This window comes from Ahaetulla prasina, chromosome 10 (genome assembly GCF_028640845.1).
Source record: "Ahaetulla prasina isolate Xishuangbanna chromosome 10, ASM2864084v1, whole genome shotgun sequence".
In the NCBI taxonomy this organism is placed as follows: domain Eukaryota; kingdom Metazoa; phylum Chordata; class Lepidosauria; order Squamata; family Colubridae; genus Ahaetulla; species Ahaetulla prasina.
In genome coordinates, this window is record NC_080548.1 from 14,887,295 (window position 1) to 14,902,259 (window position 14,965).

The 14,965-nt window shown below is 43.4% G+C and overlaps 1 protein-coding gene across 9 annotated transcripts in view; it reads left to right on the forward strand.

The window, feature by feature from the left end:
• The window catches only part of RPS6KA1 (ribosomal protein S6 kinase A1), a 126,872-nt gene that overhangs the window by 79,309 nt on the left and 32,598 nt on the right, over positions 1 to 14,965 (forward strand). For 8 of the 9 annotated variants that reach the window (XM_058195209.1, XM_058195210.1, XM_058195212.1 and 5 more), the window contains 7 exons: positions 1,781 to 1,897; positions 2,038 to 2,119; positions 2,493 to 2,573; positions 4,866 to 4,945; positions 8,483 to 8,589; positions 12,594 to 12,631; positions 12,791 to 12,933. In XM_058195209.1, coding sequence (XP_058051192.1) covers positions 1,781 to 1,897; positions 2,038 to 2,119; positions 2,493 to 2,573; positions 4,866 to 4,945; positions 8,483 to 8,589; positions 12,594 to 12,631; positions 12,791 to 12,933 — 648 coding nt within the window. Of the gene's footprint in view, positions 1 to 1,780; positions 1,898 to 1,999; positions 2,120 to 2,492; positions 2,574 to 4,865; positions 4,946 to 8,482; positions 8,590 to 12,593; positions 12,632 to 12,790; positions 12,934 to 14,965 lie in introns of all 9 variants that reach the window. The other variant, XM_058195216.1, reaches the window with a different exon arrangement.

Consider the following 14,965-nt stretch of genomic DNA (forward strand, 5'->3'; position numbering starts at 1 on the left):
AAATAGGTGTTCCATATTTTCATCAAGATCATCTTTCTTAAGCTTTACCCACACTCTCTAGCCTTTGAAAGGATAGCCATGTAGTCCTTGGAGAGAATACTCAGATGCTGTGATGCAGCTATACCTTCAAAGATCATAATCATGGCGACCTCAGTTTGAGTTGTGACATTCAACTGGAAGTGAAAGTTGGATTTTGAACAAGCGGGAGAGGAAGAATATGTTTTTAAAAAAAAACAAAAACCTTTGGTGTTTCAGAAGACCCACAAAAACGCTACAGATAGCCAGGGAAAAAAATAAATAAACGGCTCACAGAACAAAGCAGTCCATAGTTTTCACCCGAGGCATAAATTGCTATTTTTCAAATTATCATATTTTATATGTATTATTGAAAGATCTAGATTCTTGATTCAAGTGTATAATGCTTGGGGGGGGGGAGAATTGGAAGGAACTAAACAAAGACCACAGAAGGCTGGAACCAAGTCTTTTTAGTTCTGCAGTTGTTATAATGTGAAACCAAGATTGAAGGATTGCTTTTATTAACTGGGTTTTATTGCTGGGTCGCTTCTAACAAGTTTCTTTAGTTGGCTCCATAGATTTTCAATGGGGTTAAGATCTGGGCTATTCCCAGACCATTCCACCAGTGGAATATGATTATCTTGAAACTCTCCCCAAAAAGTGGTGTTATTAGTCATCAAACCTCAAAAGTACACTTTTCCCAAAAGGTTTCCATAATTTTGGCCACTACTGTAAGGCAAATCTTTGGTCAACTTTACTGATGCTGATTACCTTCAGCCTGGGAAGGAGGTTTGCCATAGCCGGTGATATTTTTAAGAGTTTTCCACATGTTTGCTGGTTCATTTGCTGAAAATTGATTCTTTAGCTTTTCAGAGTAGCTTCTTTTTGCTGCTCTTATCACCCTTGTTAGTGCATTTCTGGCCTGATTGTACAGCATTTTATCGCCTTTTCTGTAGGCTTCCTCTTTGGAATGTCGTAGCTGCTTAAGTTTAGGTGTAAACCAAGGTTTGTTATTACTGTGTATTCGCAAGTTCCTTGTAGGTACACATAGGTCTTCACAGAAGCTGACATATGATGTTACAGTATCTGTGAGTTTGCCTTTGTACCTGTGGTGAAATGTAAAAGTTGATACTACCATTTCTGTGGGCATGGCTTGGTCGGGGGGGGGTGTAATGTGATTGGGGGGCATGGCCAATTTTTAAAAAAACTTTTAAAAGCATTTTTTCTACAACCTCTTTGGCCGAAGAGGTTGTAGAAAAAATCTTTCACTCAGTATCAGTTGAGCGTGATCATCAGAGGCTTTTTTTTTTTTACTTTTAAAAGCGTTTTTTTCAGCCAAAGAAAAAATGCTTTTAAAAGTTAAAAAAAAACCCTCTGATGATCGCGCAGCTCAGCTGGGCATGGGAGGGGCAGGGATTTTTGCTACCGGTTCTCCGAACCACCCGCCGCCATCGCTACCAGATCAGGTGATCCAGTCCGAACCGGGAGCATTTCACCCCTGCTCTTGGTACGTCTCTCATTTATCGCTGAATATCCGTGCCTTCTTTTCTCATACGCTCAAAGCTTTTTCATATGCACACGTTCAATCAATTCACTACAAGCCTGCAAAGGTAAGTATTGTTACTAACATCTGACTGATTTTTAGGGTCACAAGAATTTGCATCCGTTTTGTAAACTTGGAGCCAATGTGCATCTTTCTATTCGCAGTTATGTGTGCCTTGCTTACCATGTGTTTTGTTTTCTTTTTTTCCTCCTTCACATTCAGAATGAAGGTTCTGTCCAAGAATATACAATCACGTATCTTGTGAAAGAAGGTTCCGAGAAGGCCGACCCGTCTCAGTTTGAGCTCCTTAAAGTTCTTGGACAGGGCTCTTTTGGCAAGGTGAGGCTATATATTTCATAGTTAATGTAAACTGTGTGTGTGTTCATATTACATAGCTCCAAAACTACTTCCCATTTCTGTTTTCCCCCAAAATTCTGCTAGATGTGTTGCTGTTTCTCATCTAGACCTTTTCTGCACAGGTCTTTCTTGTCAGAAAAATCACCCCGCCAGATAACGGCCACCTCTACGCCATGAAGGTCCTCAAGAAAGCAACCCTGAAAGGTGAGATGGTCCTACATCTATTGGCCAGCAGAATACATGAGGGACATTCATTAACTTGGTTTTCCTCTAGCCCAAGAGCCTCCAAACGTAGCAACTTTAAGACTTGTGGACTTCAACTCCCAGAATTCCCCAGTCAGCCATGCTGGCTGGGGAATTCTGGGAGTTGAAGTCCACAAGTCTTAAAGTTGCCAAGTTTGGAGATCCCTGCTCTAGCCTCTATTTGATAATGTTCCTTTAAACAATGATCGACTCCGTGCTTCACCGATACGGCCCACAAGTTGCCAGCTTTGGGTTGTATGTGGGTGTTAGGGCTGGTGCTGTGCACGTTTTTTTAGATCTACTCCACTTGAATTGGGTTCTTCTCTGTTGATAGTGCGTGATCGTGTGAGGACCAAAATGGAAAGAGATATTCTTGTTGAAGTGAACCACCCGTTCATCGTGAAACTCCATTATGGTGAGTACATCTTGATTTGAAGAGAAATGTAAATCGCAGACTTTTTGAGACTTTTTGGTAGGCTACTTGCTAAGGTAGAGCAGAGTCTTTATCCTACCAAGTTGCAGAGACTGAGCAGAGTCTGAAAAGTTCTCAAATCACATGAGCATAGATGCAGCTGGTTTTCTGGATGAGGTATTTATTTATTTACAGCCAGGGTGGGTGGGTCTCCGACCGTGGAAACTTTAAGACCTGTGGACTTCAACTCCCAAAATTCCTCAGCTGCTGGGGAAGTCTTGGAGTTGAAGCAGGGGTGAAATGCTCCTGATTCGGACCGGATCGCCTGATCCGGTAGCGATGGCGGCGGGTGGTTCAGAGAACCGGTAGCAAAAATCCCTGCTCCCCCCTTGCCCCAGCTGAGCTGTGCGATCATCAGAGGTTTTTTTTGGTTTTTTTACTTTTAAAAGCATTTTTAAAAGTAAAATTTTAAATAGCTTTTAATATTTGATACAAATTTTAGGGGTTTTTTATGGTTTTAAATGTTTTAATCTGGCCTTACATCTAATAAGTTTTTTAATTATGGTTTTATTTGTATATTATTGCTGTTTTATCTTGGCTGTGAACCGCCCTGAGTCCTTCGGGAGAAGGGCGGTATAAAAATCCAATAAATAAATAAAAATAAAATAAATAAATTTTTTCTTCAGCCGAAAAAATGCTTTTAAAAGTTTTTTTTTTAAAAGTTGGTCACACCCACCCAGTCACATTAAACCCCCCCCAAGCCACGCCCACAGAACCGGTAGTAACAAATTTTACATTTCATCCCTGAATTGAAGCCCATTAATCTAAAGTTGTCAAAAAGTTGGAGACCTCCGATTTACAATATGCGCTGTTTTCTATCAGTGTGCCCTGCTTTCCTGCTCAAGCAAGTGCACATGAACTTTAATGTGTACAATTTTTAGAAATAAAATTTAGAAAGTTTAAAAGCTCCTAATTATTATTCTAGGATTTTTCCATGCAAAGCAATACATGTTTCAAACATATTCTTACGAAAACCGAATTAAAAGTATAAAAGGAACTGCACACCTGGGGCATCTTTGGATGTGGGATTAGGAGGAACAAATGACACAAACATGAATAACCTTGCCAGATTTAATGCTAAAGTTCTTGCCAAAGGCACCACAAATTTATAATGATGATGTTTGCATGATGATGTCATTATATGTACAGGTAGTCCTTGACTTACAACCATTCATTTAGCAACTGTTCAGAGTCACAACAATGCTGAAATAAAGTGACTTATGAATGCTCCTCACACTTACGACTGTTGCAGTGTCCCTGCGGCCATGTAATTGCAGTCTAGGGGCTAGGCTAGGCTTTACAATGGTCCCAGGGTCAAATGATCACCATTTGCAAGTTTCCTAGCTGGCTTCCAATCAGCAAAGCCAACAGGGGAAGCCAGGTTTGCTTAACCATCATGGATTTGCTTAACCACCACAGCAAAATGGTCATAAAATCAGGTGTGGTCATGTGATGACTCGTATTTATTTGTTAATTTTATTTGCCACCTATCTGGGGCTCCTCTAGGCAGGCTTAGAACAATAAAAAGGAAGAAATGAAAGGAGTATAAATAGAACAGAAGTAACAGAACAGAACAATACAATTTAACAACCACATTGTTTCTGGCTCCAATTTGTGGTCGTATGTCGAGGACTATCTGTATGTCATCACAGATGTCATTGCAATTGTATTTTCACTATGAATCTCAGTTCCTAGAGCACCCCTGTCAGCAGAGGCATTTCTGAGAATTTAGGGAGTTGAAGATTATACATCTGGAAGCCATCCAGGTTAGGGAAGAACGTCTCAAGCAGATTCAGACTTCCCCAGCTTCCGTGATGCAGGGCCACCATTGCAGAAGGCTGCCCCAATTGTTTAGGGTTGTGATGGCGAACCTATGGCACGTGTGCCAGAGGTGGCACGCAGCGCCCTCGCCGATGGCACGCGACCTGTCACCCCAGTTCAACTCTGCTGCACATGCGTGTGCATCTCCTGCCAGCCAGCTGGTCTTTGGGTCTGTCACACATGCACGTGTGGGGGTGCACGCATGCACAGGGGGTGGGGCGCATGCAGGGGGTGCATGCATGCACGGCATGGGACACAAGCAGGGGGCGCACACACATGCATGGGGAGCAGGGAGCATGCGCAGGGGGCACACACACATTACATTTTGTGGATACTTTGAGCAATCGGTCCGGAAAATGTTATCCACCACTGGTTTAAGGAATGCTGATCTCTGTTCTTTGCCTTGCATTTCAGCTTTCCAAACAGAAGGGAAAGTATACCTCATCCTCGACTTTCTCAGAGGAGGGGACCTCTTCATGCGCCTTTCCAAAGAAGTGAGTGTATTTGCATGCTACATAGCTTACTGGATATTGTATGTATTATATATTGTATATTTATTGTATATTGGAGGTAGGATTTGCAATGTAGATGTTTTGTAAGGATACTGGCATCATTGACCTAAAGCATTGTTGGATAGCCTTGGCGATTTTAAGAGGAAGTAGACTTCAGCTCCCAGAATTCCCCAGGGCAGCCCATTTTGCAGCCTTTTAAACAGATGCCATGTGTCAACCTTGAAGCTGACCTGACCGAGGCCATTTTGAAGCTTCAGTGTTGCCACAGTGGAGCTGAGGGATTGGGAGAAGAGGGAATAGAGATAGCTGGGGTTTTGTAGCCAAAGCAAAATACTTACTCCTGGGAACCAAGGACATTCCCACAGGTGGTCAGAGAGAGGAGGAGCAAAATTACCAGGCAACCGGACAACGACACCTTGATTGGACCCTGTGACTGATTGTTTGGGAAAGGAAGAAAACTTTCACTTTTAATTAGGTGAAAACCGTGGGAACCTTCAGAATCGGTTTTCCCCAGCCTGTGCCAGTATGATATATCCAAATAAAACTGTTCTTTGAGGAATTTTACCTGCCTTGGAGTTCTGTGTACTATGGGAGTATTACTTGGAACCCTGACGCCATGGTCATGAAATGAGCCTATGATTTGGTACAGGGTAGTTGTGGCCTGACACTGGAAGTAAATGCTGATTTCTGTCAACAAGATCATAAATCACGGTCACATGATTGTGGGGTGCTACAATACACAAATAGGGGCTGATTGCTGAGCACCCAGAATGCAGCCATAAGTTGGGGGCTACTTGTATTAGGGAACAGCCAGAACAGCTTTTAATGAAGACACTGCTCTCTTTATCCTGTTTTTCCCTTCTTTCCCGCTGCTTAGCAACTTCCAACAATGCTTTTAAAATAGATGCATCCTCGGTGACCTGCCTGCAAAGTAAGAGGCAAGGGAGTATTATACCGCGTGCCTTTAACCAAATAGAAAAGAGATGATCTTTGACAGGCTGGGATGGGTTCTCAAATTAATCATGCTGGCAGTGGGATCTGAGTGGAAGACACAGGTTCTGGTGAAAGAGAACCCAGTTTCTATAACAACAAAAAGCATTGCATGGAAATGTTGATCGTGTGTGCCGGAAAATAGCTGGTATTCTAAGAATTCTGCCCTTCTCAGCCTGCCTCCCATCCAAAAGAGAGCTTTGAAAGAGTCACTGCTGAGAAATAGGGTTTGTTGGTTAATCCAATCACTGCTCCATCGCATACGCCTTTTAAACATGTTCTTTAAAAGAAAAGAGGAAAGGGATTCTTACACTGCAGAATATAACTCCCGAGTACAGAGTCCTTGTTTATTCCACAGCCTTAGAGTCACAGATAGATGCTGGGTTAAAAAGGTCACGCTGACAACTGCAACTCTACAATCTCTACAATATGAAAGCAGTGGGCTTTGTTCCGGCAGTCACAGCTGCCATCTTGATTTTTCTGACCCTTCCTGTATATGGTCCTGCCCTACACCCTACACCTGTCAGGGTTCCAAGTAACAGGCCCAAAGCAATCAGTTTAGTTTAGTTTCAGTTTATTACAGCCATAGGCCAGAACAAATAAAATATACAATTAAAAAATAAATATACAATTAAATATACAATTAAAAAATTCAAGAATAAAATAATACATATCAGATAAAATCTATGATAAAAACCAGTTATTTATTTATTTATTTATTTATTTATTTACATTTATATCCCGCCCTTCTTCGAAGACTCAGGGCGGCTTACAGTGTGTAAGGCAATAGTCTCATTCTATTTGTATATTTACAAAGTCAACTTATTGCCCCCCCAACAATCTGGGTCCTCATTTTACCTACCTTATAAAGGATGGAAGGCTGAGTCAACCTCGGGCCGGGCTTGAACCTGCAGTAATTGCAGGCTGCTGGGTTCTAATAACAGGCTTCTAACAGCCTGAGCTATTACGGCCCTTTATCTGTTTAAGTTATCTGTTATGTAACTTAAAATTAAAATACTACTGACATCAATCGTGTAAAATACCATTCCTATAATTAAAATACATGATCTCAACCAATAGGGTCACTTCCTAATTTATATGCGTGGAGAACCGTCAAGTATACCCAAAGCAATCAAAACCCTGAGGCCTAGAGTTTCCTCAAAGCAAGGATTTGTTAGGAATGTCATATTCGCACAGCTGGTGAAAACCTGACTCTGATTTTCCCACCCAAATCAAAACCCCAAGTTCTTGCTCCCAGGTCACTAATCCATCACATGGCCCAATCAGGTTGTAGCAGGGGTGAAATGCTCCCGGTTCAGACCGGATCCCTCGATCTTGTAGCAATGGCGGCTGGTGGTTCGGAGAACCGGTAGCAAAAATCTCTGCCCACCCCCCATGTCCAGCTGAGGCACGTGATCATCAGAGGGTTTTTTTTTTTTACTTTTAAAAGCATTTTTTCTTCGGCGGAAAAAATGCTTTTAAAAGTAAAAAAAAAGCCTCTGATGATCGTGCAGCTCAGCTGGGATCATCAGAGCCTTTTAAAAGCATTTTTTCTACAACCTCTTCAGCCAAAGAGGTTGTAGAAAAAATGCTTTTAAAAGTTAAAAAAAAAGTTGGCCACGCCCACCCAGTCTCATTAACCCTCCACCAAGCCACGCCCACAGAACCGGTAGTATCAAATTTTACATTTCACCACTGGGTTGTAATCTCATCTCCGGCTGGCTCTTATCCACGCCCCTCCATCACCTGGCAAAGCGTCGTTGGCTCCCGTGGAAAAGTGTTATTTTGGCTACACATCCCCCTCAGCTATTTCTGTCTCCCCCTCCCCCATCACGTTCCCACAGCTCCAACCAGCCTTGCTGGAGCAGCCCTGAAGATGCTCCCAAAATGACTTCGGGGCTGACAACACCCTCACAGAATGCCAGCAGTCCACTTATGATTTCAATTGGGGCCGGAATTTCCATTGCTAAGCAAGGTGGTTGTTAAATGAATCACACCCAATTCTACGACCTTCCACCCCCCCATGGTCATTAAGCCAATTACTGCAATCGTTAAGTGAATCGGACGGTCTTTAAGCAAATTCGGCTTTCCCCATTGACTTTGCCTGTTGGAAGCCAGTTGGGAAGCTCACAAAATCATGGGACCTGGGATGCTGCAACTGACATAAATACCTGTTGGTTGCCAAGCGCCTGAGTTTTAATCACAGGGATGCTGTGATGATCATAAGTGTGAGGACCAGTCATAAGTCACTTTTTTCCTGTGCCGTTGTATCTTCAAAAAGTGGCTATATAAATGGTTGTAAATCAAGGACTATCTATATATAGCAGGGGTCTCCAACCTTGGCAGCTTTAAGACCTGTGGACTTCAACTCCCAGAATTCCTCAGCCAGCAAAGTTGCCTGAGGAATTCTGGGAGTTGGAGTCCACAGGTCTTAAAGTTGCCAAGGTTGGAGACCCCTGCTATATAGATAACCTTGTTTTTCTTTTCTGTTTCGCTTGACCTGAACTGGCAGTTCTCTTCTCCTCTCAGGTGATGTTCACAGAAGAAGATGTGAAGTTCTACCTTGCAGAACTGGCGCTAGGACTCGGCCACTTGCATCGTTTGGGAATTGTGTACAGGGACCTCAAGCCAGAGAAGTATGTGCAGGCCAGAAGCTCATTGACTGGCTTTCTCCAGGATATCTTACTAGGTGGCAAATATTGTGGATGGGCTTACTTGGTGGATGCTCAAGGGATCACTAACTCATCCAAGTAACATACAGTAGTGGCCAAAATTGTGGAAATCTTAGTTGTGACCTAGGCCCAAGTAGTTATTACCAGACACAATCGTCCTAAACAAACATATTTTATTAGAACAGCTGAGAATTACCTCATTCTTAGCTTAGTCCAAATTAATTCCAAAACAAATCCTTCAGAAAAAGTCCTTTGGCCTTATCACAAACCTTTGTCTTCTTTGGCATCCTGCCAAAGGCTTTTCTTGGCAAAGCCCCCTCGAAGTTCAGAAACAAGAGATGCCAACAGGAAACAAATGTAGCAACGTTGCTTTCCTACCAAGAGCCCAAGAGCTGCTCTTTTAAGCCTTATGGGAGGGAGCAGTTTTCTCCTGACCTTACTCCCGAGTTGTCCTTTTTGCTTTAGCTGCTCTTGCCTTATAGCAGCTCTTTGCATGCGTGCACTAGGAACAGGCTCCTCCTGTTTCTCTGCTGTCTGCCTCTGGAGGCTCCGGAGTCCTCACATCGCTCCCAGATGGCCCCTGCCCCATCTCTGCCTCCGACGCAGAGCCCTCATCCAGGCCTTCCCCTGACTCCAGGACTGGCCCATTGTCCTCCCCAGCCTCCTCACTGTCTGACTCCGCTGCCAGCTCCGCAGGCTCCTGGTGGACCACAACAACCTTTTGGGAAACGTGTATTTTTAAGGTTTGATGGCTAATAACACAACTTTTTTGGGGGAGTTTCAAGATAATCCTATTCCACTGGTGGAATGGCCTGGGAATAGCCCAGACCTTCACCCAGTTGAAAATCTATGGAGCTGACTAAAGAAACTTGTTAGTCAGAAGCAACCCAGCAATAAAACCCAGTTAATAGAAGCAATCATTCAATCTTGGTTTCACATTATAACAGCTGCAGAACTAAAAGACTTGGTTCACTCCATGGCAAGACATTTTAAGGCCGTAATTCATGCTAAAGGTTACCCAACTAAGTATTAACTGACGTGATAATTTTTGTATATCTCGTTTTTTCTGCGTGTTTCGCTTTTCTTCTTTATACTGTACCTGCTATTCTAATAGTAAATCCTTCATAAAAGTTATTGCATTACATTCTTGATTAAATTATCTTTCCACTGATAATATAATTTTATGGTACTACTCCCCCAAAAAAGTGGTGTTGTTAGCTAGTTTTAGAAAATACACTTTTCCCAAAAGGTTTCCACAATTTTGGCCACAACAGTAATTTTACTGTTAGAAGAAAATATTTGTAGTTCAGCCTTGAACTGTGGAGATTTGCTGCTGTTTGAGCATGGTGGTTTTCTTGCAGACGTTTCATTACCAAACTAGGCAACGTCCTCAGTGCTAGAAGGAATGGAAGAGAACAACATAGTCCGGGGGGGGGGGGGGGAAGGGTTCGGCCTACAATAACAGTGTTAGTGGAATGTAATGCCTTTACATGAGAATTGAAGAATCTTAAGTCTTACCCAGCATCCCATTTATGGCACTCAAGGACCCAGAGATTACACCCTTGTAATTTGGCCCCTAAATGCCCAATTTCATTCCGTTTCCCTTTTTCAAGAGAGAAAGGTGGAAACCGGAGTAGGTAGGCCTACGGGGGCTGAGTCACTCCTGTCCTACCCACAGCTGCTCCAGGACATAAACAATCATCCCAAAATGGAGGTCCTGGGGGGTGGGGTGTCAAGATGATTTACTCTTTCAGAGACTCCTTCTCATCTTTCACTTTTTTTGGTCTATGGCTGTGGTGTGTATATTTCATTTTTTTAAAAACTCATCTCTATCCTCTTCCCCACCCCCATTCAAAAAGGGGCTGAAATATTTTATTTCTGCCCCTTCCAGGGAGATCATTACTTTGGGTCTCTCTGGGACATGTGCTGAGTGGTGGGCCCTGACCCTTTAACCATGCCCGTCCCTCAAATTATGACATAGCCACTTTATTTTAGCTCCACTATGGCCTCAGCCTCCCGTTGCAAAACCAAAAATGCATTGGGATCACCTCAGTCTGTGGCCCCATTGGAGAAAATATACCAGTGGAATGCTCCATCCAGCAAGCTAAAAGTGTTATAGCTCCTTCACAATTCCGCTTTCCCCAACCTTTTGCCCTCCAACTACGCTTCTCTCTTCTTCTGCAAAGATTTTTGATCAATCCTAATTATTGACAAGTCCTCTTCCTTCCTTCCTTTATTTATGTGCTTGGTTAAACATGTATTCCACTTTCTCACTTTCTTGGAGCTAAAGCAGGGGTGAAATGCTCCCGGTTCAATCCGGTTCTCCTGAACCGGTAGTAAAAAAGGCTACAGATTCGCCAAACCGGTAGTAAAAAATCTAAAAAAAAAAAAAAAGTCCCGACGATCAGGTGAGCGACGCGTCATCGTCAGAACTTTTTTTTTTTTTTTTTACTTTTTAGGCATTTTTTTACTACCGGTTCTCTGGAACCGGTAGTAAAAACCATTGCTAAGCAATGTGGTCATCAAGTGAGTTACACTTGTATTTCAGTGGTAGTCAACCTGGTCCCTACCACCCACTAGTGGGCATTCCAGCTTTCATGGTGGGAGGTAGGGGTTTTGTCCAATACTGAAGCACTTTCCTTTTTTTTTTAAATTAATTGACTTTTAAAAAAAAATTCATAGCATTATTTAAAAACATTTTCATTAGGTTTTCATAAAATTCCCTGTGACAATTTAAATTTCTGAAAATATACTATTTGTATTGCCCGCGCGTAAGTTTAGTTCACGTTACGTAAGTGAAACTAAATGGCGCTATAGTGGGACGAGGCTCAGAATAGCTTGTGCATCTCCCCCCAAACCGGTGGGCGGTTAGAAAATTTTACTACTAACAGAGATACAAAAGTGGGCGGTAGGTATAAAAAGGTTGACTACCCCTGCTCTATTTAGCAACCCTTTTTGCAATGGTTGTTAAATGACTCACACATTAAGCTTTCCTCATTGGTTATGCTTATTAGAAGCATCCTTGGAAGCTCACAAGTTGTGATTGTGTGGCCCCAGGATGCTGTAACTGTTGCAGATACCTGCTAGTGGCCAATGCCTGGGTTTTGTTGACATGATCATGGGACAGCTGCAGTAGTTGTAAGTGCAAGGACTGATCATAAGTTACTTTTGTCACCACCATCGTTCCTTTGAACAGTCTTTAAACAAATGGATGCAAATTGAGACTATCCATAGAACCTAGATTTCTCTGCTCCAACACCTTCACAAGGTACCACCTTGGCTCTTGGGCTGAGAGAGGCTAGCCCCAAATCCCCAGAGAGCTTCTGTGACACAAAGTAGATTTGAATTGGATCAACCATCTGTTGTGGCGGGTTACTGGGTTCCTAAATTGGACAGCAGGTTGAGAGCTTCAGGAAGCAACCTGGAGATCCTTGTAACTAAGCTTGAAGATGTGAGTTCCCTCATGAGGATTTTCAAAGTTTATGTTCAGTCTAGGGATGTTGCTTATCCCAAAGCTCCATCTTCTAGGAATGTGGTTGCATTCCACTTTGGAATGTTTAGTTCAGAGGTGGGTTTCAGCAGGTTCTGACCAGTTCTGTAGAACCGGTAGCGGAAATTTTGAGTAGTTCGGAAAACTGGTAATAAAATACTGACTGTCCTTGCCTCCATCTATTCTCTGCCTCCCAAGTCCCAGCTGATCGGGAAGAAATGGAGATTTTTGCAATAACCTTCTCCTGGATTGGGGAGGGAATGGAGATTTTGCAGTATCCTTCTCCTGCCACACCCACTAAGTCATGCCCACCAAGCCATGCCACGCCCACCAAGCCACACCCACAGAACCGGTAGTAAAATATTTTGAAACCCACCACTGGTTTAGTTGATATTTAGTTGTTTAGTTGTGTTTACTTCCTGGTTTTAATTCTAGCTCATTTGTTGTGTTTTATTGTGGGTTTTTTTTCCCCCCACAGTATTCTCCTAGATAATGAAGGACATATCAAACTTACAGGTACAGCCTCTCTTGTTTTTTGTTGATATTTCTTGTACTTGATAAAAAAAAAAAAACCCACCTATCTTTCTACCTTTCCTTTCCCTTATTTTCTGATGCTCTTCATTCCCCAACATTCATTTACCTTTTCCCCCTCCCCAACCCTTGTCTCTCCTGTAGACTTTGGTTTAAGCAAAGAAGCCATTGACCATGAGAAGAAGGCCTACTCTTTCTGCGGAACCGTCGAGTACATGGCGCCAGAAGTAGTGAATCGCCAGGGCCACACCCAGAGCGCAGACTGGTGGTCCTATGGAGTACTAATGGTACCGTTCCCTCTGTCAGTTTGTTACCGGCTCAGATGCTCTCAGAGAGTTGGCAGCATCCATTTCTTTAGTAAAAAGATGACATAGGAATAGTCTCACAGCAGGTTGAAACCGTCAAGCTAAATCAGTGGTGGATTCAACCGGTTCGCACCACTTCGGGAGAACCGGTTCTTAACTTTCTGAGCAGTTTGGCGAACTGGTTGTTGGAACATTAGGGCAGAGAACCGGTTGTTAAATTATTTGAATCCTACCGCTGAGCTAAATGTACAACTAGCAAGGGCATTGGAATCAGAGAAGACCACTCTAGAGATTGTCCATTGCCACTAGGGCAGGGGTGTCAAATCAAGGCCTGCAGGCCGGATCAGGCACGTGGGATGCTTAGATCTGACCTGCAGGGCTGGCCTGGAAACAGCGAAGGACTGACCTGCGGTGTCTCTGCTAGTGAAAATGGAACTTGGGGCCACATGCGCCCCCCACCCCCCATGCTCCATTTTCGGTCTGACCAGCTTCCTGCAGCCCTCTGCCAGTGAAAATGGAGCTCGGGGGGGGAGCACACGGCCTTTCCCCGGGCTCCATTTTCACTACAAAAGGCTGGCCAGGGCAAAAACGGGGCACGGGGTGGGTCCATATGCTCCATTTTTGCTAGCAGTAGGGCTATCAAAACAAATTAAAAACAAAACAAAAGGAGAAATGTTTCCCCTTTTGCATTTGAGCATGCAACAAGGGACAGGAAAGGAGAAAGGGAAAGACAAAGAAAAAAAGAAGGAAAGGAGATGGGAAGAGAACAAGGAAGGAAAAATAAGGGAAGGAAGAAGAAGGAAGAAGAAAAGGAAGGAAGGAAGGAAGGAAGGAAGGAAGGAAGGAAGGAAGGAAGGAAGGAAGGAAGGAAGGAAGGAAGGAAGGAAGGAAGGAAGGAAGATTATAATCAGAGTGAGGGAGGGTCTCAAGGAAGTCCTGCCTTAGCACTTGGCCACCACAGGTGCCCCCGACATGTGTCACACCCATCATGGCCGCATCCCTGGCTACGCCCACTATGGCCACGCCACGTCCCCAGCCCTCCGAGATCAGACACAACCCTGATGCCTCAATGAAATCGAGTTTGACACCCCTGCACTAAGGAGACTCTCTCTTGGATCACTGCTTGGCGAGAAAGAGTGAGGCAAAGAAGATTATTCAGGGAAGGTGACCCAAGCTAATTTGCTATGAAACCCAGGTTGGGAAACAGACTGAAACGGATTGCAAATAAATTGATTTCGGCCCAAGTGGGGCAGAGTTGCATAATTTTCATCTTCTCAAGCATTGACTGGTCAACAATAGGAGCATTGATCAGTGTCACGAAGGCTTTTGTTGTTGTTTTTTCTGGAAAGATTGCAGAGGCATTTGCTACTTCCCAGAGCTGGCTGGTCAATCTTTTAAGGGATTTGACAAATGGATGGTCCATTGAATCCAAATTTATCATGTCACTGCTATTTTAAAATACCTATGAAAACCTCTCTGAATATTCCTTGCTAGTTAGTTGCTAGGCAAGTCGGGCCATAGATTACCCCCCAAAAAATCTCTGCTGTAGGGCTTGTCATGATACAGTGGGGGGCATAAACAGATTGTTTTCTTTTTACTACTACCGCTAACGTTGTGCATTTCCTTGGACAGCCTGCTTTGCTCTTGGCTCATCCTGTTCCGCAGTTTTTTTAAAAGCTTGTTTTTTCCAACTTCCTGGTAGATGATGGAGCTAACTAAATTGTAGGCCAGGCGTAGGCATCCAATGCAGGGGTGAAATGCTCCCGGTTCGGACCGGATCGCCCGACCCGGTAGCGATGGTGGCGGGTGGTTTGGAGAACCAGTAGCAAAAATTCCTCTTCCCCCACCCCCCGCATGCCCAGCTGAGCCACGTGATCATCAAAGTTGGTTTTTTTTTTTACTTTTAAAAGCACTTTTTCTTCGGCCGAAAAAATGCTTTTAAAAGTAAAAAAAAAAAAGCCTCTTATGATCATGCGGCTCAGCTGGGATCATTAGAGCCTTTTAAAAGCATTTT